This window comes from Triticum urartu, chromosome 5A (assembly GCF_056163025.1).
Source record: "Triticum urartu cultivar PI428250 chromosome 5A, HENAU_Tu73, whole genome shotgun sequence".
NCBI classification, from domain to species: Eukaryota; Viridiplantae; Streptophyta; class Magnoliopsida; order Poales; family Poaceae; genus Triticum; species Triticum urartu.
The window spans coordinates 484044979-484072359 of NC_141877.1; the positions used below are offsets into that span (position 1 = coordinate 484044979).

Consider the following 27381-nt stretch of genomic DNA (forward strand, 5'->3'; position numbering starts at 1 on the left):
ATCAGTGTAAGTTCTGCGTAAATACACTGTAATCACAGATTATCTATAAGTGTAATTTACAAATAGTACGTATGTAAAATACACTGTAATTTTAGAAGTTTCAGTGCTAATTTTAACTCTGAATTGTATGTATCTAGACTGTAACTCTCAAGATATCATTGTTAGTACACTGTAATGACAGTGTAATTATCACTTCAATTTTTCTCCCAAATGACGGTGTAAGTTCAAGTTCTGGCCATAATGTCACAAGACCCGATGTATAAACTCGGAGCAAATTTGTGCTGGAACTCAAAACATAAAAAAGAGTGATTCATGTTACCAGCCCAAGACGCGCGCATGTACCAATTTTCTTCATTTGTTCAACTAACTTCACTCAAGATATATTTGCCAGATGTATAACTCGATATACCACTACCAGAGCAGCAGAGCTTGTCACACAACGTATGGGGTAGGCACGAGCACCAGCGGCGTCTTGCGGTGGAAGGTCAGCCTACCGGCCTCCTCCATGCTCACCTTCTCGGCCAACGTCCCCTCCGGCAGCTCCCACTCAAAGCCGTACAGCATGTTGGCCAACGTGAACTCCACGTTCGCCACCCCCATGACCAGTGCGGGGCAGATTCGCCGGCCGGCGCCGAACGGCATCAGTTCCAAGTGAGCGCCACGGAAGTCCACCTTGCCATGCCTCCCGCCGGCCTCGAACCTCTTCGGCTTGAACTCCTCCGCGTCCTGCCCCCAGCTCATGGGGTCCCTCCCGATGGCCCACGCGTTCACGAGCACCCGCGACCCCGCCGGCACGTCGTAGCCGCCGATCTCCACCCTCCGCAGCGTCTCCCGCGACAGAAGCAGCGTAATCGGCGGGTGCAGCCGCAGGGTCTCTTTGACGACCATCTTCAGGTAGGTCAGCTTCGGTAGGTCGTCCGGCTGCACCCGCTGCTCGTTGCCGGCGACCACGGCCCTGATCTCCTCCTGCGCTTTCTTCAGCACCTGCGGCTTCCGGATCAGCTCCGACATCGCCCACAGGATCGTCACAGAGCTTGTGTCGACGCCGCCGATGAACGCGTCCAGGAGGACAGCCTTGACGTGGTCCCTCGTGAAGCCATGCTCCTCGCAGATCCTGACGAGGGCATCCACCAGGTCACCGCCGCCGCTCTCCGGCCTGGGGCGTGCGGGGTCTCGATGCTGCTCCAGCACTTCCTCCAAGAAGCCGTCGAGGTCTCTGAAGATCCTCTCCCGGCGCGCGACAATGCCGGCGAGCCGGTCGAGGAGGCGGCCGGCGGTGTTGGGGAAGAAGTCCTCGGCGGAGAAGCTGGCCGACATGTCCACGGCCTCCTGTAGCACGTGCTGGAACCGCTCGTACTTGCCCCCGAACGCCTCCGCGCCGTACACGCTCCCGTACGCCACTGTGGCGATCACGCCGTCGGCGACACGGAACACGTGCTCGTCCAACGACACCGGCCCCGCAGCGTCGCCCAGGGCGGCCATGAGCCTGTCCACCTGCTCCCTCCGTGCGGCCCAGGCAGCTCCGACGCCGCGCGCGCCGAGGAGCTCCGCGGCGAAGAGTCCGCGCATGTCGCGCCAGTAGGCGCCGTATGGCGAGAAGGAGACGCTCTTGCGCCCGTAGGAGAGCCGCGCGGGTCCCGGCGACGCGGGCTGACTGCAACAGTCGGCGTCGTGGGCCTTCATGACATCGCGCGCCGCAGCCGCGGACGAGACCACCACTGTCGTCATCGCGCCGAGCCGGAGTAGCATGACGGGGCCGTGCCGCCCGGCCAGGTCGCGCAGGTTGCGATGCGGTAGAGGTCCCAGTTGGTGCAGGTTGCCAAGCACCGGCACCTGCTTCGGGCCCGGCGGCAGCTTCAGCCGCCCTTCCTCGGTGCTACGCTTCGTCACCAGCAGGTACGAGACGACGGGGATGAGGATGCCGGCTAGGAGGAGGAGGGGTAGTGAGATGTCCATCGTCTCGGCCGGAGGTTTAGCTAGCTCGCTCACCGACGAGGTGCGGCTGCTCGTGGATGGTCGTCGGGGGTTTATAAAGTGACTGGCAAGGACCTTATGATTGGAAGCCATTGATTGGAAGAAAGAATGACAAGGGGCCCGCATCCCCCCTTGAAAATTGGGAGGAGGGTGGAGATTAGGAAGCTAATTGGTTTGATTTCAAAAATTGACAGTGTCAAATTTTGCCAACTATTAAATGTTGGTTAGAGATTCGTTTCATATTAATTTTCGTTGTCAACCACGCAAACAATTTGGGGTAGAGATTAGGATGCTAATTGGTTTGATGCCAAAAATTGGAATGCCAAATTTTGGCAACTGTTAAATGTTGGCTAGAGATTGGTTGCATACCCATTTTCGTTGCCAATCACACAACAGGTTGGGGGCAGAGATTAGGAGGCTAATTGGGTTGATGCCAAAAATTGGCATGCCAAATTTTGGCAACTCTTAAATGTTGTCAAGAGAATGGTTGCATAGCAATTTTCGTTGCCAATCACACAAAAAGTTAGAGGTGAAGATTAGGAGGGTAATTGCTTTGATGTCAAAAATTGGCATGCCAAATTTTGGCAACTGTTAAATGTTTAGAGATTGGTTGCATATCAATTTTCGTTGCCTATCACACAAAAGGATGGGGGGCAGGGGGGTTGGAGATTAGGAGTCTAATTGGTTTGATGCTTAAAATTCGGGGGATGGGGGGATTAGGAGGCTAATTGATTTAATGCCAAAAATTGGCATGTCAAATTTTGACAGCTGTTAAATGTTGGCAAGAGATAGATTGCATACCAATTTTCGTTGCCAATCACACAAAAGGTTGCCAAATGTTAGCAACTTTTTATTTTGCCAAATATTGGTAACAAACCAATCAGAACGAACACACCCCATAATAGTCCGTTGGTTTAGAATTTTCACAATGGCATGGTGGAGGTTTACTAATTCATTTGACACCAAGTACCATTTGATCCAACATTGAAATTCCTATAAGACTTTATTTCTGAACTCTAAAAATAAACACTACAATTTGTTTTTGCACTAGATGGACAATTTCTTATAATGCTGAATATGTTTTTAGTTATTTGTGAACAACTTTAGTTAGTTAATTCTCCGTCGACTGAGCGCTAGTCGCTCCCGTAATATTCCCATGATATGCATGCTATCACTCTTAATTTTATGACACCTACATGTTGTCTTGCTGTTATTTTAGATCCCTTTGGGATGATGAAAAAAATTCCAGGTCAATGACTTGTGGACTCCATCTTCTCACCACCTGATCCGCCGGTGGCACGTGGCATGCGCCTTCTACGTTTTTAGAGTTGGATCGGTTGGTTATTTTGAACTTGCTTGTCACATATGCCATATCACTATACTGCCAAAAAACTTGTAGGTTGCTCACCACATATGTGTCATGTGGAATCGGTTGAACCAAGCTATTGACGTATGTATGCATCATTTTGGTGATTAGCGGGAGAGCAAGGATTAGAGCGAGTATGGACTTAGATTTTCTAGCGCAATAAGAACTGTTTATTTCGGAGTTCGGATGATACATGTGTAGTTTGATGTGACATGGTAATCGCTCTATCAATTCTTTAAAGTCATTCGACATTATTAGTTAATGGTGTTGTAGCGTCTTGTGTGTGTGGATATGGGGACCAAGCCCTCAACCGTCCTCGTCCCATGTAGACGCACCTAGCCACCACATGTCGTGCGCTTGCGTACTGTACCAGGCATCCTACCCGGTGTAGTGGGATGCAACCACAATTGATGGCGAGCATCCTTCGAGGCGTCATCTCTCTCTCCGCTAGCTTCAAGTTGTCACTTTCTAGGAGGCCAACCCTGTCATAGCTATACGTTCAACATATAATCTTAGAGCATCTCCGGCCGTTCGCCCCCCCCCCCCCCCCCCCCCGGACGCCGAAAAAGCAACGTCTGGAGTTGAACCGGTGTTATTTCGGTGTTGGGGCGATATCGTTCCCAGTTGCCACCCCCAGGTCGCTCCCAAATTGGCGCAAACTCGGCGATTTGATTCAAATTTGTACACACACGGCCCAAACTTGACGATTTCATTCAAATTTGTACAAAAAATAGAAAACAAACTACGCCTACTACGCCTAGCCCTACTACATGTTGGAAATATGCCCTAGAGGCAATAATAAAATGGTTATTGTTATATTTCCCTGTTCATTATAATTGTCTATTGTTCATGCTATAATTGTATTAACCGAAAACCGTAATACATGTGTGAATACATAGATCATAATATGTCCCTAGTAAGCCTCTAGTTGACTAGCTCGTTGATCAATAGATGGTCATGGTTTCCTGACCATGGACATTGGATGTCATTGACAACGGGATCACATCATTAGGAGAATGATGTGATGGACAAGACCCAATCTTAAGCGTAGCACAAGATCGTGTAGTTCGTTTGCTAAAGCATTTCTAATGTCAAGTATTATTTCCTTAGACCATGAGATTGTGCAACTCCTGGATACCGTAGGAATGCTTTGGGTGTACCAAACGTCACAATGTAACTGGGTGGCTATAAAGGTGCATTATAGGTATCTCCGAAAGTGTCTGTTGGGTTGGCACGAATCGAGACTGGGATTTGTCAGTCCGTATGATGGAGAGGTATCTCTGGGCCCACTCGGTAATGCATCATCATAATGAGCTCAATGTGACTAAGGAGTTAGCCACGCGATCATGCGTTACGTAACGAGTAAAGTGTCTTGCCGGTAACGAGATTGAATGAGGTATTGGGATACCGACGATCGAATCTCGGGCAAGTAACATACCGGTAGACAAAGGGAATTGTATACGGGATTGATTGAATCCCCGACATCTTAGTTCATCCAATGAGATCATCGTGGAACATGTGGGAACCAATATGGGTATCCAGATCCCGCTATTGGTTATTGGACGGAGAGATGTCTCGGTCATGTCTGCATTGGTTCCCGAACCCGTAGGGTCTACACACTTAAGGTTCGGTGACGCTAGAGTTGTTATGGGAAATAGTATGTCGTTACCGAAGCTTGTTCGGAGTCCCGGATGAGATCCCGGACGTGATGAGGAGTTCCGGAATGGTCCGGAGGTGAAGATCAATATATTGGACGAAGGGTATTGGGGTCTGAAATTGTTCCGGGGGTACCGGATGACGACCAGCGTGTCTGAAAGGGGTTTCAGAGGCCCCGACAAGCGTTGGGGGCCTTGTGGGCCAAGGGGAGGGGGCACATCAGCCCACTAAGGGGCTGAGCGCCCCTCCCACCCCATCTCACGTAACCTGGAGAGGTGGGGGCGCCTCCCCTAGGGTAGCCACCCCTCCCAGCTTAGGGGCAAGTTTCCTAGGGGTGGGGGCGCCCAAACCCATCTAGGGTTTCCCCTGTGGCCGCCGCCCCTCCCCTAGGGAACCCTAGGGTGCCTCCTCCTCCCCCCTTCCCCCTATATATAGTGAGGGAGAGAGAGGGCAGCCGCACCCTTCCTCTGGTGCAGCCCTCTCCCTCCCCAACACCTCCTCCTCTGTAGTGCTTGGTGAAGCCCTACCGGAGAACCGCAAGCTCCACCACTACGCCGTTGTGCTGCCGGAGCTTTCCCTCAACTTCTCCTCTCCCCTTGATGTATCAAGAAGGAGGAGGCGTCCCCAGGCTGTACGTGTGTTGAACGCGGAGGCGCCGTTGTTCGGTGCTTAGATCGGAATCGACCGCGATCTGAATCGCTGCGTGTACGACTCCACCAATCGCGTTCTTGTAACGCTTCCGTTTAGCGATCTTCAAGGGTATGAAGATGCACTATCTCTGTCGTTGCTAGTATCTCCTAGATTGATCTTGGTGACACGTAGGAAATTTTTTGAATTATTGCTACGTTCCCCAACACTACACCGTTGTTGCCGCCCGCCTTCTACATGCCGAGGAGTCTGTAGAACCAGGTGTAGTCGCCGCCGCCGTCGTCGTCGTCACCGCCGCACTGCGTCCTGCTGGAGCCACCGTCGTCCCTGCTGCACCCCTGACCAGGGTTGCCGACGCGCGCGGGGTTAGATGACCCGGGCGCGTCCTCTCGTCGCTATCGAGGACGACGACGCAGCCCTCATCGCGTTCGCGGCGTCGGGCCTTGATCTCCTTGCAGGTCCGGCGCTGGCGCTCCACCTACTCGTGGACATAGTCTGCCTTCGCCCACTTGAGGGCGATCTCGTCAGCGGCGTACATCTCCGCGTGCTCCTTCTTGACGGGGAGCAACCCCGGCTCGGTCTTCGGCCGAACAAGGTGGAGGGGACGAGGGGAGGGGCTGCCGCCCTCGTTGATGATGAGGGCGCCGCTGCGGGTGTGGTGCCCAAGTGGCGTCTCCTTGGCACGCAAGGTAAACCATTATAAGCTCCTAGCTAATCAAGCATGGCACAAGAAACTATGATCTCTAGTTGTCATTGCAAACATGTTTATTCGTAATAGCTGAATCAAGAATGATGAACTAATCATATTTACAAAAATAAGAGAGGTCAAGTTCAAACCAGCTTTTCTCATCTCAGTCAGTCCATCATATATCGTCATAATTGCCTTTCACTTGCACGACTGAATAGTGTGAATAATAATAATAGTGCACGTGCATTGGACTAAGCTGGAATCTGCAAGCATTCAATAAATAGGAGAAGACAAGGCAATATGTGCTCTTTTGTCAGATCAACAATAATGCATATAAGAGCCACTTCAACAACTTAATCATGGTCTTCTCCTATCGACCCCCAAAGAAAAGAAAAGAAAAGAAATAAAACTATTTACACGGGAGAGCTCCCAACAAGCAAAAGAAGAACAGAAAATCTTTTTGGGTTTTCTTTTTAATTACTACTACAAGCATGAAAAGTAAACTAATTAAAAACTACAACTAAATTTTTTTGGTTTTTCTTAAGGTTTATTAAACACACAAGAAGAAAGCATAAAAAGGAAAATAAACTAGCATGGATGATACAATGAAAAAGTATGAGCACCGACATCTAGCAATGAGTGTGTGATCATGAATGTAATGTCGGTGGGAAATGCGTACTCCCCCAAGCTTAGGCTTTTGGCCTAAGTTGGTCTATGGCCACGGTTGGCCTGGCGAATATCCATAGTAATAGTTGGGGTCGTACTGCGAAGAAGAAGACTCTGATTGCCACTGGTTGGCAATCATCTCCGGATCCCAATGGTAATTAGACTGTCCTGGAGGATCAACTTGTGGTTCCGACTCTGGCTCTGTGGCTGATGTAGGGTTCCGGTAGGCGTGAATAGCCTCTAACGAAACAAGGTACTGGCCTGCAGATAAATCAAACAAGGAGGGAGCGGGCAGGGTAATAGTCTCAGGATGATGTTTATGAAAGAACAATTTGTATTTAAGCTCCCCTTCCCTATTCTTAACAATAAAGTCGTGTGCCACCATACTTTCATAATCTAGATAAACAGTGGGTAGCAATTTTTCTTCCTTCTCATAATGCCTAATATGTATGTTAAAATGTGCAGCTAGACGTGAAGCATAGATGCCTCCAAAGATGGGGCCCTTTGTACGATTCAGACTTAACCGTTTAGCAATAATACCGCCCATACTGACAGAGTTATCAGAGAATAAACCGTGGAACAAAATAATAATATCAGGAACACTAAGCTTTCCACAGTTTCTGCGACCAATTAAGCAGCAACTAGCAAATATTGCAAGGTAGCGTAAAACAGGAAAATGTATGCTAGTGATTCGTGCATCAGAAACCTTCCTCGTTTCCTCCACAGTGATGGTACCAATAAACCCATCCACATCACCGCAATGTGGTTCCTCTATCGTGCCCTCGAAAGGGATCAAACAAACCCGACAAAAATCATAAAGTGACATCTCCTTATGCTCATCATATAAATAAAACTCCACCGTAGGTGGTGAGCTCTTAGCATGGAAATGAAAGTTTTGCACAAAGATATTTGTAAGTAAGAGATATTGTTCGCGTTGGTCGTGGAGGAAGGCGGTGAGGCCTGCATTCTCAGCCAATTCATAAAATCATCATAAATCCCGACTGCTCTCAAGAAATCATCAGAAGGCCATTCACACGGCCAAACCTCCACGGTGCGAGGCAGATTATATTTGGGCTTATTTGCTTCTTCATTTTGCTTTTCCTTCGAGCTTCGGCTCGATGAGCCCCTCAAAAATCTCTTCATTATTTTCTGAAAAATTCTGAAATTTTTAGTAACTTCAAAATAAAACTGAACCAAACTCAATAAAATTGATAGCAACTACTCCTACAAGTGCCTAGAGCCTATATCATGCGTCAAAAACTACTTTTGACCATATAAATTTGACATGCAAGCTCAAGAACAGGGTCACCTAAGCAGCACAAATTTGCAATGAATAAAGCACTAGAATAAACACTAATTGGACCAATGGAGGAGTCACATACCAAGGTACAATCCCCCCCAAGCAGTTTTGTGAGAGCTGCTTTGAGCAAGGAGATCGAAAATGGCAGCAAAATGAGAATAACACGGAACCGGAGAAATTTCTAATAACACTATGTCACCTCAACGGGGATATGCACATCCCCAATAATAAGAATATCATATTTCTTTTTGACAGTAGGTAGAGGAAATTCAGAACCTCCAAATATAATCGATGTAATTTTTCCAATAGAGTTGATACTATGAACTTGAGGTTGTTTCCTCGGAAAGTGTGTCGTATGCTCATTACCATTAACATGAAAAATGACATTGCCTTTAGTGCAATCAATAAAAACTCCTGCAGTATTCAAAAAGGGTCTTCCAAAAATAATAGACATACTATCGTCCTCGAGAATATCAAGAATAACAAAGTCCGTTAAAATAGTAATGTTTGCAACTACAACAGGTACATCCTCACAAATACCGACAGGTATAGCAGTTGATTTATCAACCATTTGCAAAGATATTTCAGTAGGTGTCAACTTATTCAAATCAAGTCTACGATATAAAGAGAGAGGCATAACACTAACACCGGCTCCAAGATCACATAAAGCAGTTTTAACATAGTTTCTTTTAATCGAGCATGGTATAGTGGGTACTCCTGGATCTCCAAGTTTCTTTGGTATTCCACCCTTAAAAGTATAATTACCAAGCATGGTGGAAATTTTAGCTTCCGGTATCTTTCTCTTATTTGTAACAATTTCTTTCATATACTTAGCATAAGGATTCATTTCAAGCATATCAGTTAATCGCATATGCAAAAAGATATGTCTAATCATTTCAGCAAAGCGCTCAAAATCTTCATCATCCTTTTTCTTGGATGGTTTGGGAGGAAAAGGCATGGGTTTATGAACCCATGGTTCTCTTTCTTTACCATGTTTCCTAGCAACAAAGTCTTTCTTATCATAACGTTGATTCTTTGATTGTGGGTTATCAAGATCAACAGCAGGTTCAATTTCTATATCATTATCATTACTAGGTTGCGCATCATCATGAACATTATCATTAACATTATCACTAGTTTCAGGTTCATTACCAGATTGTGTTTCAACATCAGAAATAGAAATATCATTTGGATTCTCGGGTGGTTGAGCAATAGGTTCACTAGAAGCATACAAAGTCCTATCATTTTTGTTTTTCTTCATTTTAGAAGGACTAGGTGCATCTATATTATTTCTCTGAGAATCTTGCTCAATTCTGTTAGGGTGGCCTTCTGGATACAGAGGTTCCTGAGTCATTCTACCAGCTCTAGTAGCCACTCTAACAGCATAATCATTATTCTTACTATTCAATTCATTGAGCAAATCATTTTGAGCCTTAAGTACTTGTTCTACTTGAGTGGTAACCATAGAAGCATGTTTACTAATAAGTTTAAGTTCACCTTTGACATTAGCCATATAATCACCCAAGTGTTCAAGCATATTTTAATTGTATTTCAATTGTCTACCAAAATAAGAATTAAAGTCTTCTTGCTTAACCATAAATTTATCAAACTCATCTAAGCATGGGCTAGCAAACTTAGTAAATGGGATTTCAGCTTTATCATATCTATAGAGAGAATTTACCTTTACTACCTGTGTCGGGTTATCAAGACCATGAGTTTCTTCAATAGGTGAAGGATTACGATCATATGTTTCTTCAACAGGCAGTAAATTAAGACCGTGTATTTCTTCAATAGGAGGTAAATTCTTAACATCTCATCTTTAATACCTTTTTCTTTCATAGATTTCTTTGCCTCTTGCATATCTTCAGGACCGAGAAATAGAACACCTCTCTTCTTCGGAGTTGGTTTAGGAATAGGCTCAGGAAGTGTCCAATTATTTTCATTTGTCAACATATTATTCAATAGAATTTCAGCTTCATCCGGTGTTCTTTCCCTGAAAACAGAACCAACACAACTATCCAGGTAATCTCTGGAAGCATCGGTTAGTCCATTATAAAAGATATCAAGTATTTCATTTTTCTTAAGAGGATGATCAGGCAAAGCATTAAGTAATTGGAGAAGCCTCCCCCAAGCTTGTGGGAGACTCTCTTCTTCAATTTGCACAAAATTATATATATCCCTCAAAGCATCTTGTTTCTTATGAGCAGGGAAATATTTAGCAGAGAAGTAATAAATCATATCCTGGGGACTACACACACAACCAGGATCAAGAGAATTAAACCATATCTTAGCATCACCCTTCAATGAGAACCAAAATGTTTTAAGGATATAAAAGTAGCGAGTTCTCTCATCATTAGTGAACAGGGTGGCTATATCATTTAATTTAGTAAGATGTGCCACAACAGTTTCAGATTCATAGCCATGAAAAGGATCAGATTCAACCAAAGTAATTATATCAGGATCAACAGAGAATTCATAATCCTTATCAGTAACACAGATAGGTGAAGTAGTAAAAGCAGGGTCAGGTTTCATTCTAGTATTAAGAGATTGCTGCTTCCATTTAGCTAATAACCTCTTGAGCTCGTATCTATCTTTGCAAGCTAAAATAGCTAGAGCAGCTTCTTTTTCAAAAACATAACCCTCAGGAATAACAGGTGATTCATATTCATTAGAGGGAGAGTCTTCATCATCACTTTCATCAATATTATCAGATTCAATATTTTCATTCTCTCTAACCCTAGCAAGTTGTTCATCAAAAAATTCACCAAGTGGCACAGTTGTATCAAGCATAGAAGTAGTTTCATCATAAGTATCATGCATAGCAGAAGTGGCATCATCAATAACATCTGACATATCAGAACGAATAGCAGAAGCAGGTTTAGGTGTCGCAAGCTTACTCAAAACAGAAGGTGAATCAAGTGCAGAGCTAGATGGCAGTTCCTTACCTCCCCTCGTAGTTGAGGGATAAATCTTGGTTTTTGGATCTCTCAAGTTCTTCATAATGAGAAGAAGATATAAATCCCAAGTGACTCAAAGAATAGAGCTATGCTCCCCGGCAACGGCGCCAGAAAATAGTCTTGATAACCCACAAGTATAGGGGATCGCAACAGTTTTCGAGGGTAGAGTATTCAACCCAAATTTATTGATTCGACACAAGGGGAGCCAAAGAATATTCTCAAGTATTAGCAGTTGAGTTGTCAATTCAACCACACCTGGAAACTTAATATCTGCAGCTATTTAGTAGCAAAGTAATATGATAATAGTGGTAACGGTAGCAAAAGGTAATGATAGCAAAAGTAATATTTTTTGGTATTTTGTAGTGATGATAGCAATAGCAACGGAAAAGTAAATAAGCGAAGAACAATATATGGAAAGATCGTAGGCAATGGATCGGTGATAGAGAATTATGCCGGATGCGGTTCATCATGTAACAGTCATAACCTAGGGTGACACAGAACTAGCTCCAATTCATCAATATAATGTAGGCATGTATTCCGAATATAGTCATACGTGCTTATGGAAAAGAACTTGCATGACATCTTTTGTCCTACCCTCCCGTGGCAGTGGGGTCCTATCGGAAACTAAGGGATATTAAGGCCTCCTTTTAATAGAGTACCGGACCAAAGCATTAACACATAGTGAATACATGAACTCCTCAAACTACGGTCATCACCGGTAAGTATCCCAATTATTGTCACTTCGGGGTTAACGGATCATAACACATAATAGGTGACTATAGACTTGCAAGATAGGATCAAGAACTCTCATATATTGATGAAAACATAATAGGTTCAGATCTGAAATCATGGCACTCGGGCCCTAGTGACAAGCATTAAGCATAGCAAAGTCATAGCAACATCAATCTTACAACATAGTGGATACTAGGGATCAAACCCTAACAAAACTAACTCGATTACATGATAAATCTCATCCAACCCATCACCGTCCAGCAAGCCTACGATGGAATTACTCACGCACGGAGGTGAGCATCATGAAATTGGTTATGGGGGATGGTTGATGATGACGATGGCGCTGGATTCCCCTCTCCGGATCCCCGAAAGGACTCCAGATCAGCCCTCCCGAGAGGTTTTAGGGCTTGGTGGCGGCTCTGTATCGTAAAATGCGATGAATCCTTCTCCCTGATTTTTTTCTCCCCGAAAGCAAATTTATAGAGTTGGAGTTGAGGTCGGAGGAGCTCCATGGGGCCCATGAGGTAGGGGGCGCGCCCCCCACCCTCGTGGCTAGGGTGTGGGGCCCCTGGTCTTCATCTTTTGCAAGGATTTTTTATTATTTCCAAATAGACGTTCCGTGAAGTTTCAGGTCATTCCGAGAACTTTTGTTTCTGCACATAAATAACACCATGGCAATTCTGCTGAAAACAGCGTCAGTCCGGGTTAGTTCCTTTCAAATCATGCAAGTTAGCGTCCAAAATAAGGGCAAAAGTGTTTGGAAAAGTAGATACGACGGAGACGTATCACTCCTCCGGCTCCGACTTGATGGAGCGGAGCACCGGCGGCTCGGAGGAGAGCGAACCGGAACCCGACGACGAGGAGGTCCCCGCCTCCATTTGTCGCAGTGTCCAGGAACTACCGCGGCGGCGAGAGAAGGACGGGGGCACCGGGTACTCGAGGCATTGTGTGTTGCCGGTCTCGATGTGGTCGAGGACGGCCTCGGGGGTGCGGCCGGGCACGCCCCACCATTCGTGCCACCCGTCGGCGTTGAGGTGGCCGCGGGGATGGTGCCGGTGGCGGAGGCGACCTGGTCTTCATGGCGGCGGTCAAAGTACATCATCCACGGCGTGTGGCTGTCGACGGCATACCTCGGCTCGTTCCGCTGTGTGCCTTCGACAACGACGAATGGATGCAGGCGATCTCGGCGCGCCGTTCAGCCCCGGTGGGCACCCGAGGCACCGGTACGTCACCGGCTCTCAGCCTCCATAAGCACGATACCCGCATGTCTGGGGGTGTCGGGTAGTCGGCCTCGTAGAGGAGGTGCGCCTCGTCCTCGCGAAGATGGCATCGGCCGAAGCCGTTCGCCGCCGCGGCGTCGCCTGCGTAGCGCTCGGCCATTACTCATCGGCGGGGAGAAGAGGGGGGAGTGGCTTCTCTGGCGAGAAGAGGCGAGAGAGGAGGTGAGGTGTGGCGATTGTGGCGTTCACCGGCAGGGAGGTCGGCTTTTATAGCCGAAGCAGGGTGGTGAGAACTTGCTCGCCGGGTGCCGCGTGGCGGGAGCGGGCGGGACGCGCGGCGCGGTGCCTTCACTGTGCCACCCGTGAGGCATCAATGGAAGACTGATCGGCGCGGCAGCCTTGGCGTTGATTCCCGCGGGAACCGAGGCGATGAGGACGACGAAGCGGCGTGTCGCTGACTCGGCGGGCCCATTCCCTTTCGTGCCAAAATCAGTTTCCCAGGCGCCCCCTAGCGCGCCGGGTTTGGCATGGGTCCGCAGGTGCCGGTTTCGGCCCAAACCGGCGAAAAACGGGCTCCTGAGGACGTGACTGGGCCGTTTTTTGGACGTCGGCGCTAAAAAATGGCTTGGGGCCTGTTGAGAACGCTGCTGGAGATGCTCTTATGTCCATGCTATACATTAGAGCATGTACTATTTGAAGCGTATCAAAAGACAGAAACAAAAGAACTTATGGAAAGAAACTGGTGTTGCCACACATCAGAGAATATTCTTTTTTTACCCGAAACCGTAGAACGAGTCTGATAAGTGCCACACGTGTGGGACAAACACATGGCAACTCCGAATATTCTTTTTTTTTACCCGAAACCGTAGAACGAGTCTGATAAGTGTCACACGTGTGGCACAAACACATGGCAACTCCGAACATTTTTTATGGCAAGTTTAGTGACTTGAGGACGGCAACTTTCTTTTCAGATGGCAAGTTTCCGTTTTTTTCCGGATGGCAACTTTTAGTAGTAAATAAAACGCCAGGATCGGATTACTTCATGCCACACGTATGACGATTATCACTTGGGTAAAACAATCATTCTACGGTAATTTTTTATCAAACTAAAGAATAAAGTTAAATAGTACAAGAACAAATGATGTCAATAACTGCCACACGTGTGGCAGGAAGGGAGACGCACCACAGGTCCCTAATGCAAATAGATTGTCACGTCATCGCATGCATGCATGCGAGAATCTTTTTGAATTTTTAGTTTTTAAAATGTTTTATCTCTTAAACGAAAAATCCGATTGAAGATCCATTTTCACCATTAAATCCCTCGCGGCGAGATCTTCGAAACTAGATCTCATATCAATATATTTCGACGAAATTTTGTTGGGGTTAAAAGTTGCCATGTCTATTGCACATGAATTGCCATGGTGTTTACACTGAAGTTGCCATGATATGTTTCAGTTATTTTCTTTTACATTTAAAAGTAATTTTTGACATATTATAAATGAAGAATTAAGAAACTAGACTTGCCATGCACCATAAATTAAAATTGCCATGATATATGCACTTAAAATTGTCATGGTTCATACAAAAAAATATTTTCATGATCAAAGTACTGGAATTGCCATCATCAAAAAACTAAAATTGCCATGATCTACAAACTAAAATTGCCACATGGCAACTTTAGTTTAAACACTATGGCAACTACAGTGTAAACATCATGGCAACTTCTGGGCAAAAAAAAAATTTCGTCGAAACATATCAACATGGGGTCTAGTTTTGAAGATCTCATCATGAAGGATTTAATGATGAAAACGGATTTTTAATTTGCTTTTTTAATTAAGAGATAAAACATTTTTAAGCCGAAAACCAAAAAGATTTCCGCTGATGTCATATATTCATACGTGGCAAAATGAGTGGTGATGGAGGCGTGTGGGCGATGTGCAAACGCCCACGTGTGGGCGTTAGTTTTGTTGAAAGAAAACGAGAGACAATCGATAGTATTGAAAACTGTCTATTGATGATAACAAGTTACATATTTATAGTCTCCGAAGAGACACAAGAAACATTATCGTTGAGATAATGGTTGGTGGATGTAGCCATGAGGTCTGTTTCGAAGACTCTTCATGAGGGGGCTACCACACCTAGTAGGAACACTAAGCTTGTCTAAGATCTGACATAGTGGGGATCTGATCGATGTATCCAATGATATTGGTGTTCACGTTTCTGTGAAACTGAAAAACTAGGACAAGATGTTTGATGCCTTGGAGATATCGAAAGATATTCTTGAGTACCAACCAATTGTGTTTGGTGGATCCAATGGCATTATGGAACATTGAGTCCCAATATCTCATTTCCATCATCTCTTGGTCTAAATAGGTCTTTCTCTATGTCTAGAGAATGAACTACCATGAGAGTTATGGATGGATAAGATTTGTCCACAATGTTCTCCAATATATTTTGGATATAGACAACATAGTATACCATAATGTATGAATGAAGGTGGTTAAGTTGTAGTAACAAGCGGTATTTTGGTTCACCCAAATCCTTCATTTTAAACTCCGCCATCTAGATGATTACATGTGTTTTCAATGTAAACACACAAACATGGATAATCATCATTTTAGGAGTAATCCTTGTGTATAAGGATATCACTACGTCGCTTGTACCATATGTACCGACAACAATAAGTCTTGTGGTGACTTACTGATTTTACACAATGTATGTTGCATTTTGTATTTCGATTCAGAATTGTGATTCCATCGGAAATCAATCATATATGTCTGAATCTAGTGATCCACATGGATATGCGATCACTACATCTATCAACTGCAGAGATAGATGATTTTGTACTGCCAATGATAAAGTTATCAGAAAGAGATTCCACCTCTGAAGAATAGTTGGGTATCTGCGTGAACCCTTGTGCTAGAATACTTGCTCTTTGTTTCACCACCTCGTTGTTCTCAATTCTGTTTCCAGAAGAAAACTGGTGTAGGTATTGCTTATGAATACCTTCCCATTATTGAGCAAGATCATTTCTACCTAGATTATACCCTTTGCTTGAGTTCAGTCCGAGTGTTGTTCACACTTTGCCATGGCCATGGTCTTTGGATCTGAATCATTTGAAAGGTTTTTGCAACCTAGTTGAGAAATGCATGTCGACAATTGTAGACTTCCGGTTATATGATTCTCCAGAATCTATATATCAATATATAGTTGATGGAAATATCGTTACCCATAGTGACTGCTCGCGATTTCCCAATGCGATTGAGTCGGGTATTCCGGTGTCCCGGTCATTTTGTGCATTATGACCTAGGTTGGTGGAGGTTTCCCGTCCACTGGGTGTATACTACCCATTAGGTGTCTGTTAACATGAAGTTGACTTGCATTTACTGATTCACGGGCCTTGATATCCTTACTTGCGAGAAGCTGAATCCTGATGTACTATTACCGTACTTCTCCCCCTGTTGCTTTGAACGGGGAGTTGAGTGGTTTTAGTTGGTACCTCCACTCTTTCGAACATATTTTTCAGGATTGTAGGATTGTGTGACACTTTTATAGTCAGTAAATGAATCTAGCAGGTTATTTGCAATGTGTTGCAAATCTTCTGAACGCATGGTTCAGATCTTTGAGTATGTGGATTTGAGGCAGAAATGTGTTGAACATTCCACTAATTTCCTGGCATTATTTATGGTACTTGAAATCTCCCCCTAATGCCTGGAAATGTTCCTCATTGAATTAGCATACTGGCCTTGAATAACTCCCCATGCGAGGGGCTTGAGGTATTGACGGAAATACAGTTATTCCTCACATAGATCCCAACTATATGTTGAGGGGCCAATGATGTATGCCGGGTGGTGATATCGGTATGCAACCAAATTACCGTAGATAGGAAATACTTGGTAGATATCCACATATCAAAGATAGAGGGGAATAATATTGTGCAGTTCTGTCATGAGCGTGTAAAACTGCATGACTCCAACGTAAAGTTGGCAAGTTGCAATTCCAAAGTAAAGATAATGCAATTAGCTTAACTCTTTGGATAGGATTCTACCAAACCATTTTGAGTCTAGACATTAGGATAAATTGCTAAACTTCAATCCAAAAGCCATAGAGAAGGCCCTCAAGGAGAATTCTGCAATGTTATCCATTCGATTTGCTTGAAATCGATGTCAGGATAATGAGCCAATGGTTTCGTGTGAATAAAGAACACACTTAAGACCATCATGTAGATATGTCTTTTAAAACCATGGAATATCTGGATAGTCTACTCAATGGCTGGGAAGAGCCACTTACCTCGACTTGATGCATTCAAGGAGTCCGAGTGGTTCAGCGTAGACTTTAAGGTGTGCGAGCCTTAAAATTAGCTTCCCTGTGTCACTTGTAGTGCACACAAAATCCAAATATTGTTAGAATTTAGCATCATAATAATCATAAACCATTGGAATTGCTGATAGTTTCGATTTCAACCCAATGTCTCGATGAAAAAGGCGAGTATGCCAAGTTTGTCGTGTACAAGACACTCTGGAAAACTATCTCGTATGCAACATGTGCTACGGGTTGTTTCGTATGAGTAGTACAATTCAGATGATACACAAAGAATGTGCTTGCCATATCCGTTGCATATGGTAAGGAGAAGTTATTTCTCTTTGTTGTCATCATAAGTTTCGCTATGGAAACTATTTTGATGGATACCTCCATAGTTTAGTAGGGTACGAGTTAAACCTGGGAAGCAATAAAGCATCCCCATGTTACTCGAGTACCCACAGGGATAGTAAATATGACTCGAGTTGAGCCAACAAATACCTCATCGCGTCTAGCGGTTTTAAAATATCTCCTTTTTATCTCAGCGAGAGTGGAAACATTTCACTTCCCTGCGTATAGAGTTCGTGGTGCATATGTCCACAATGCACATATCATCTTTCATCAGATCGACCCCCGTAGAAATCTATATATAGATATGAAGATTCTCAAGAAAATCACTGTCAGATATATATATAATACATACAAATGTATTTGTACCAAAGTGCTGATACAATATATTGTGATACACAGTATATGATGACAACAATACTTATGTTGTTTTTACAACATCGTAAATGGATATTAATTATATTGACCACTCAGGAGATTGAAAGACTATTCATAGTCTCCAAACATGTCGGTTGAGACATATTCAACCATCACATTCTCCGTGCCCATAGGGTCCCGTCACAGTTGGTGACGTCGGATTGAAGGTTGAAGTAAGATTCAAACCTTTGCCCTTGAGGTTCATTGTATCCCAGGAATTGCTGATACAGAATAACCAGATGCTGAGATCTGAATCTAATGCCTTATGATATATAAGACACCATTTTTCTGTTAGTGGTGTGATCCGAAATAGAGGTAAATCCATGATTGCACACATTATCCCACGAGACACAAGAGCGATCATGATGTCCATGGCCCAGATAGGGCAGTGGTGGCCATTGAGGGCGAATGCCTCAAACTCTATAGCCATATGTTACCTCTATGGGTAAACCAGTGATAATTAATTTATAACCAGTAAATTAAAAATCATCATGGTTGATATTGTAATGAACTTAGCAAAATCAATGGGTATTTCAAGAAGTTATCTTGAAACCATTAGTGTGAATCTCAAATTGCTAAATATGACACCTTGAAGATAATCTCCAAAATGGAGTAGATCTCGCAGCACTAGAGAGTATAATCTAATGAAATCAGTAGATACTCACTCATAATGCCTTATGTCATGACTTAGTAAAATATGTGAGAGCACTTTGTAAAGCAACCATAATGTCGAAACGACAGAATAGAGGCTTTATCAGTAGTCATCGATAATCTGCGTAGGCAGTAGATCCATATGACTACCTTCTGATCCCAAGCATCAATTTGAAGAAATCACCTTGAATTTTGCATCCGTATTTGCAAGAAATTGGAAATCTCAATTGCAAATAGACGTATTAATTTCGACATGTGGTTAACATGGAAACATATACATCATAGAAAATATTCCGGAATACTTCGTACTCAACGGAGAAACAGTACTGCAGAGGTACTGAATTTATCTTTTTGCAAGAGATAAAAAAATCTCAATTGCAAATAATAGATGTAATGAATCTCAACATGTAGAATAACATGGAAATATGTTACATCATAGTTTATTCTGGAATACAAGGTACTCTACAGATATACATTACTAATGTAATGAATAATAATGATGTTGCAAACTTGATCCTCAAGTGAAAAACTTGAATTGTATAGATCTCAAATTAAATGAGATATTGTATCAAATTGCAAGATAATTCAACAAGGTGAATTAGTAATTCGCGAGAGAAAACAGATCTCAATTGCAATGAGATTGTTTTGCGAGAAAATGATAATAATATTCTCAACCGCAAAACACTGTGATTGTTGTACAGATAGGAAAAAAATCAGAAAAAAAAACGAAGAGAAAAATGGCGATAGGCCAAAACAGGTCAGCCTACAACCGTGGCTAAGCCACCTTTTTCTTTTTTGTTTTTGATTCTTTATTTTTTTTTCTGCTGCTCGTACAAGCATGGGCTAGTGCCCAACTAGGCCTCGCTTGGTGGCTTTTCAACAGCCCATCCGAACGAGTGGAACGGGACATCTCTGATCTCTCGTTCCCATCGACTAATCTTTCCCAATCCGACTAAAGCGGCGGCGGTCGGCACCACCACCACCAACCTCCGCCACAGTCGGCTGTCACACTGGCGCGAAGCACCCCAGCGCGGCGTGGACAGTCGCATGGGCGCCAAGCCTCCCAGGCCTGCGGCTCACCGTACATCGGTGCCGTCGCAGAGGGGCCGCGTCAGGCAGCCGACGTCGCTGGCGCCGCCTCCGCTCGGGAGGGCGCCGCCGCTGTCGCGCGCCGCCTTTGGAGGCCGGTCAGGGCTGCGCCAGGCGATGCCAAGGAGGGCGTGCTGGCCCGAGCGCCTACGCGCGCAGGGTGAGAGTCGTGTGCTCCAGAGGTAGGCCGCATCGAGGCTGCTGCCTCCATGGGCGGGCAAGGGAACCGCTCCACGCACGGGCTTGCCAGAGGGCGTTGCCGCTGGTCGACCACCTGTGCCGGGCAACGCGCCCCGCCGTGCATGGCCATGGTTGTTGGCTGCCGGGAGCCAGCGGGTAGGACGCATGGCTCGATAGCGCGGGCGCCGCGCGTGTGAGGGGGGCTCGCCGGTTGCATCGATGAGCCGAGGTCGAGGACCTCCGGGCGCTCCGTCGTCGCTTCCCTCTCGGCCAAATCGCTCTGGGCTAAGAGCGTGCTGATAACGTGTTGAAAGAAAACGAGAGACAATTGATAGTATTGAAAACTGTCTATTGATGATGACAAGTTACATATTTATAGTCTCCGAAGAGACGCATCCGGAGGGACACGACGCTTACAAAAGTTGCGTCTATTTATATGACGGTCAGGATAAGTGGAGATTTAATCTAGTTATGTCTTAACAAGTTTTTCCGAAAACAAAAGAACAGAAAAAACAAGAAATGCATGCCAGCTCTAGGGATTATGAAGGAAAGCTAGTCTATCTTAGAGATGTATTCTAGAAAAAAGTCTAACTTAGAGATGTATTCTAGAAAAATTCTAACTTAGAGGTGATGTTTGACCCAAAGTTGAAGAGCTTCTGGAGAATAGGCCTTCCTGAAGTGGCAAAGTGATTGACACGAACAAGACATTTACAAAATCCTTCACTAAAGTGGCATATATTTGATCCTCAAAAGAAAAAGTGGCATATACTTTTCATTGAGTCTAACATGAACTCATTACAGTGACTTGTCGTGTAGATCCGCTACTACTCTAGGACACAAGCTTATCATCAAAGGCCAGCAAAACCCTAGTTATGAGATTACGGAGAAAGTCAAAGGGGACGAGCGTCCGGCTCAGGGTGCTACTATGTTCCTCCTCCTGGTCCTCCGGAGCTGCTTCCACATCCTCCCTGCCTTCTCCTTCTCCACTGGCCGCGGGGCATGTGAACGGCTTCTCAAGCAGATTCATGAAGTGTGTGAAGCCCCGCCCTTCATTTTCTTGGCTCTTCTTCCCGCACAGGAAGCTCCCGTCAAGAGGGTGCAAGATCTCAAAGCTTTCTGGGCAAAATGTACACGCAGTCTTCAAGTGGCCGTGGCGCGGCTTCTTATCTGTCGATAGAGAACAAACGGAAGAGAAACATATGGTGAGAATCCGAAGAGGCGATAGTTTTCTCATGGCGGTTAAAGGTGGTGGTCGCTGCTTACCGACGATGGTGCATGTTTCGACGGTTGGCGCGTCGGAGCGGCGGTGGCTGTAGCGCAGCTCGGCGAAGAAGTGCTCGTCGGTGACGGTGTCGCTGAAAGTGTTCCGCCTCCGTTTGCCGCTGACGATCTTCCTCCCGCGAGCCACGAAGCTGACGTGGACCCAGATGTGGCCTTCCAAGCCCACGTACGCGGCCATCAATGGCTTGACGGGGACGAACTCCGAGCCCTGAAACATTACACGCGTCCACATGTTCTGTCAGTATAAATATAATCCACAAAACAAAATCAACAAAGCACGGACATGTAGTACGATTTTGTTCGATCGATGATCGATGATGGCCTACTTACCGGGTTGTCCGCGTTGTAGCGGCGGAGGGCGTGGTGGACGTGGCCGATGATGGAGGCGTCGCGCTCCCTACAAATCGGTCCAGACATCACCATTAGCAATAGGTCAGTGGACTCGAAGAGCTAATCAGGTAAGCAAGAAGACGGCCGGATCGGAGTCGGAGATCGGAGAAACGTACTCTTCGGTGCGCTGTCGGCAAGGCGTCGACGTCGGTTGCTTGCCGCAGTCGCACATGGAGCGCTCCTGGAGCGTTTGGTCCTCGCGGTGCAGGTCGTGCACGAAAGCGGGCGGCGGGCCGCCCTGCCTCCGCATCATCATCCGCACCATCGACGACAGTGCGGACGCCATTGATGACGATGGAAAGATCGAGCGAGCGAGCATCCTCTTCTTTTCTCCCGTACGTGGAGCCTCTCGAGAGCTGGGAGCTACTGTACTAGCCTAAGTCGTCGCAGCTCTCGACGGATCTCCAAGAAGTCTCTCTGCTTCGCTATGGTCCAGCGTACCGTGGGTACGTGCGTATATATTAGGGATCAGAAGCAGGGAACATGTGCAACCCGGCTCGGCCTGGATCACGGACCCGAGCAACCGAATCCTATGGCAAGTCGGACACCCGAACAACCACACGTACCCAACCAAATCCTATGGCAAGTCGGACACCCGAACAACCAAATCCCGTCAACCTTGGCGCTGGCGGTCGAGGAAGCCGTTGCGAGTGAGCGGCGGTGGTGGCTTGCCGGCCGGGTTTATTTATAGTACACGTCCGAGATGTTCGTGTGACCTGATGCTTATTGGCTGGTCACGCCCATGCATGGAGCTAGCACCACGAGCTAAATCAGCTCAAGTTCTCTAATTCGCCATTCAATCATTAGCCTTGGTCCTGAGAAGAGAGAAGATTGCATTGCAGGCTCAAGGACCAACGTTGATCTGCGGCACATCCATCAGCCGATCAATGGGGTCGTCGCGCCGGTCCTCCGCCGTCGCCGCTGCCGTCCTTGTCCTTCTGCTACTCCTTGTGTCCACCGGTAAGTAGCTAGGCAAGGCTAGCTTGATCCATGATTGTGATACAGCATATACAGGGGACATGCTTCCTTCCACTAATGTCTTTTTTGGTTGAAAATGCACTAACGTTTATTTGTGTGTTATTTGCATGCATGCAAAAATAACAAAACAACAGATGTCATTTATTTTCTTTCAAACTAAAAACTTCAGAAAGAAAAGTGTACTCAATTTATGATCTGTGATAATTGTTGGCCTTGCCTCGATGAGGGCTTCAAAACTAGAACCTATGTTGGTGTGTTAAAATGAAATTTCATTGGTTTGAAAAGTTAATGATACACATGATTATAGGTGAGATATTGTAGATCTTTCAATAAAAGAGCAAAACTCAACAAGGAGCGGAAGGAATTGGTGCATAAGAAATAGTCAAGAATCAATGCCAAAGTTGAATCAAGTGAGAGTAGCGTGTTTGATTGATTGGATGGTTGCAAGTATTAAGAGAGTGATTAGAAGTAGTACTTCCTCCGTCCCAAATAAGTATCTCAACTTAAGACTATATCAAGTGGCTAGTCTTAATTATGCTAACAAACCTGTTGTGTTTCGTATATAGACTGGGTCCTTTTCGACGAAGGCATGGATAACACCTTTTCTTTATAATGTGGAAAGAAACTAAGATTATATGTTGCATAACCATTGACTCACTTATACTTATGATTCTACTCCCGACGGACATCACGGTTATCCATTCGAATAATTAAGGCAAAATATAAGCTCAACTTTAAGTTGTTGTATCCTTTGTACTCCCTTATGTTATAACTCATCAACTTCAGGAACGGTATTATGTCACTCCGGCCAACCCTCATAGATTCATTATGACTCAATGCTCTCCTTTAGGCCCATAGAAGGTGAGGTGCAGTCAGCATTTGCACATCACCATTAGAGAATTACACCACACCATATAATCAGACATCAACCTTTATTGTGATTCATATGGGCCTTAAAATCGGGGTTTTCCCGTGTCCTTAGGAAGGTAGTGGATTACTAACGGGTCATGGACATGTTTATTTTTAGGGGCATATTAATATGGGTAACAATCCAAATGTATAATATTTCATCAATAAAACAAAAGGCTTCAACTAAAAGATATCAATTAACACCGGAAAATGATTACAAGGAACCGAACTACACCAATTGCATATGGATGATAGTGGAGATGGGGATGTTGTTGTAGATGCGGATGGTACAAATGATGGTGATCCCCCATGTTTCCTTGGTATTGGTAACAACGATGGCGATGAATTTCCCTGTCGGAGGTGGCCTAATCAATAGAATCAGCCCTTTGGGAGAGAAACTAGAGTTCCCTAGCGGCTGTCGCCGCCTCAAAAGACTACGCAAAAATTTATCGTGTCTCTTGAGTACGAAGGGGGTAATCCCAGTGTTTTCTTGGTATTGGTGTTCGATGGTGACGAATTTCCCCGGCCTTAGTTGGAGTAATCAACATAATCAGACCTCTAAAAGAGAAACTAGGGTTCCCTAGCGTCCACTGCCACCTCAAAAATTTATGTGAAATTTTGGCATGTCTCTTGAGTGCGAAGGGGGTACCCCTCAAAAGGAGAGACGAAGGGGGATCTAGGTGGGCCATGCATGCCATGTCACACATCCTCCTTCATGGGCCACATGAGCCCACCTCATGGGTCTCCTAGGCCTTCCTGTGCTGAGCCCACTTGGTTCTGCTTCTTTTCCTACATGTTTTTGTTGAATTTTTCTTCGGTCCTGGAAATGTCTTTTCATTTGTGTTCTTCTCCAATTTTCTTGTCTAGCAAGGCTTTCAGTCCCCTCCAGTGCAATTCTGAAAATGCATGGAAAATAGAGATACAATAAAGTAACGGTGATTGAATAGCCATGATAATGGAGAAATTTATCTTATAAAATTGTGATGCAAAACACATGTATCATTTACCACCGAATGATTTGTACAGTTGACCTGACAATATCACCATTTAATATATTTGTCTTGTTTTAAGAGATTAGCGGGTAAGTTTTGCCCCTACATGTGTCACCATGTACCTTTCAACACTTACATGTGTAAGCACTAAGTTATGGAGATGTGCTACAACGATGACACTGCTAGCTAGGTAGTGACACTTAATTTGGATAAAGAGTTTACCACCAACATGCTACTGTCTTTGCCACAAAATTTACCAGGTGGTGTAGTTATAACAATGCTTAGTGTTGTTATGTCATATTGGTGTGATGATGTACTTCTAGTCCACGGTAATAAAGTTACCACAATGCATGGTGATAATGTACTTCCTGGGATAGGTGATAACTTGTTACGCATAAAAATCGTCTGCTTGGTATATTGTTTAGAAAATATTTAATAATATAGTTGAGATGGTATTATTATGTTGTTGATGTATTGCATATTGTTTGGTCAAATTTATTAGATGATATAGTCATGTTGATGGTTAGTATTAGATACCACTATAACGACAATGTATGAGACCGTGTGGAACACCATGAAAGCGACATAATTACCAAATTGTCTAGTAAAACTTGTCACCATGGTAGTAAAGGGGTGCATGATAACTTGTTACAAAATTGATAAGTAACTGATGTGTGATGCATGGTAACAAAAGGGTCAAAGATTTTTTTTTTGTTGAAACATATCCAAGTGCGGTCTAGTTTCAAATCCATCGTCGATATTAATCCACTTGTAAAAAAATATGAATCTGGCGTATGATTTCATCTACATAACATTTTTATCCTTTAAAATTTATTGATATCATCAATTCTGTTTCTTCCATGTGTGGCCTTATCAAGTATACTTCTTTCTTTGTGCGCATTTAGCTACCTAATTCTCGTATACAACATTCCAAGATCGTGCAAACCTGGAATTAATGCTTCATTTCAAGGACACACACACACACACACAATTTACGTCTAATTATAAATAAATATATAAATAAATAAATAGATAAACTATACTTGTTTAACAATTGTTGCACTTTTCTAGATAAACATATCTAGAAAAATAATCTGATGCATGATTGTATTGTAATTCTTCCTTGTTAGAGGTGGTTGTAGCCCAAGGATACAAGAGAAAGGTGTGCTCAAAGCCGAGCAAGAGGTACAGGGGTCCATGCTTCATTAGCATTGACTGCAAACTTGAATGCATCAAGGAAGGGCTCCCTCGAGGACGTTGTAGTAGCTTCGCCGGTCAATGCCTATGCAGCCAAAATGGATGTTGAATAGAAATATACATTTTTAGTTTGAGAAAGACAATTTAATCAAGAAGAAATGATTATTCGATACGATGTATTGTATTTCTCTTAAGAGTATATATATCTACATTGCTCTTCAAATCAGCATATGAAGACCAGGTCATCGTAGTTTGTTGGTCCACCAATAAGATAGCTCATGGACAATGAATTCGCACCCAAATTTATGCATAAGTAGAGTAAGATGGTTGCGGTCCATGTTCAAGTTGATATGGGTTGGTATGCCACAAAGTAAGTGCATATTGAATGTAACATAGCAATGACCGTGATACGTGGGGCTTATTGCATGGTTCATTTAAAAATTGCACGATGTTCATATATATTTTGTACTATGGGGTATCCTGAATAAAGATTTTATATAGGCCGTGATGTTGAAATAATGACATACCCCATGAACGGTTTGAAACTGTGCAACATCATGGGCAAAGCTAGATAAAAATAACTCAGGTGCACAATTTTAGAATCGACACAACATCATACAATTTCAACCAAGAATATACTAGCAATAATGTGATTGATAAGTCTTGCAGTAAAGAATTCAAAACAAAACAAATGGCACGCCATATGATAAGAAAGAAGGGATGGTTAATCTTATCAAAATAAATACAAAAGACAATCGGTACTAGAAAATATATCATCCAACCTAGAATCCTTCGTAACCTATAAAATTGACATCGCGACATCGAATCTCCCCTGAATGGCCTACCCTGCAACATACTAAGTAACTTGGGTTAATCACAAATGTTTCACCAGCAGGTCTCGGCCCCAAAGATATAAAGGTATCCCCAAAACAAGGTCTCGAGACATTAATCATAGTAAGCTGGTAAAATTGTTCATATTTGGCCATGGTTGCCAAGAGCCTACAAAATAACTATTAGAGCACAAAATATATCAAAACTTTAAAAAGCCCAAAAGGGCTTAACTCCGGCAGCGGCACGAGAGAAAGTTTGATGGAATGCAAGTGCACAGGGTTTACTTGTAGGTTTTTCAAAGTAAGAGTATTGATCTCACAGGAAGCACAAGAATTGAACTTTGTCCCTTATAGAGATTTATGGAAATGTGCCTGCAAGTTAGTTGTAGACATTTATGGAAATGTGCCTGCAAGTTACTTGTAGACAAAATGTAAAATGAGGTGGAAGGTTGTAATAATTTTGAGAGTGCAAACAAAAATAAATAGCATAAAGAAGTAAAAGAACACAACGAGGTGAATAAAGCGATAAAAACAACAAGAGGATTGATGCGTTCTCGGGGAGTTTGGAATTTCCATTGGTGTGTGTCTAACGTAACATATGTGATTTCCTAGT

At 44.2% G+C, this 27381-nt stretch overlaps 2 protein-coding genes and 1 long non-coding RNA gene across 3 annotated transcripts; 1 reads left to right on the forward strand and 2 right to left on the reverse strand.

Annotated features, from left to right (window-relative positions):
- Window positions 1–378: 378 nt before the first annotated feature.
- LOC147972139 (4-hydroxyphenylacetaldehyde oxime monooxygenase-like) lies at window positions 379–2001 on the reverse strand. The gene has a single exon (XM_087522953.1). It carries the CDS (start codon window positions 1954–1956, stop codon window positions 433–435), a length of 1524 nt encoding a protein of 507 aa, XP_087379079.1. The 5' UTR covers window positions 1957–2001; the 3' UTR covers window positions 379–432.
- Window positions 2002–21020: 19019 nt separating this feature from the next.
- Window positions 21021–22187, reverse strand: LOC147972140 (uncharacterized). The gene is made up of 4 exons (XM_087522954.1): window positions 21979–22187; window positions 21803–21869; window positions 21455–21680; window positions 21021–21358 (listed from the first exon to the last, which is right to left on the reverse strand). The coding sequence occupies exons 1-4, from the start codon at window positions 22179–22181 to the stop codon at window positions 21021–21023; spliced, it is 834 nt and encodes a 277-aa protein (XP_087379080.1). The 5' UTR covers window positions 22182–22187.
- Window positions 22188–22332: 145 nt separating this feature from the next.
- On the forward strand, window positions 22333–26169 carry LOC147972141 (uncharacterized). The gene is made up of 2 exons (XR_015602418.1): window positions 22333–22822; window positions 25872–26169. It is a non-coding gene; the product is annotated as an uncharacterized LOC147972141 (long non-coding RNA).
- The last annotated feature ends 1212 nt before the right edge of the window (window positions 26170–27381 follow it).

Excerpts from the sequence above, each read along its gene's own strand:
- LOC147972139 (XM_087522953.1), bottom strand. The coding sequence starts at position 1,956 with ATGGACATCTCACTACCCCTCCTCCTCCTAGCCGGCATCCTCATCCCC.
- LOC147972140 (XM_087522954.1), bottom strand. The coding sequence starts at position 22,181 with ATGCTCGCTCGCTCGATCTTTCCATCGTCATCAATGGCGTCCGCACTG. Across the intron at positions 21,870-21,978 it reads TGCCGACAGCGCACCGAAGA|GGAGCGCGACGCCTCCATCA; the intron begins GTACGTTTCTCC and ends ACCGATTTGTAG. Across the intron at positions 21,681-21,802 it reads GCTACAACGCGGACAACCCG|GGCTCGGAGTTCGTCCCCGT; the intron begins GTAAGTAGGCCA and ends GTAATGTTTCAG.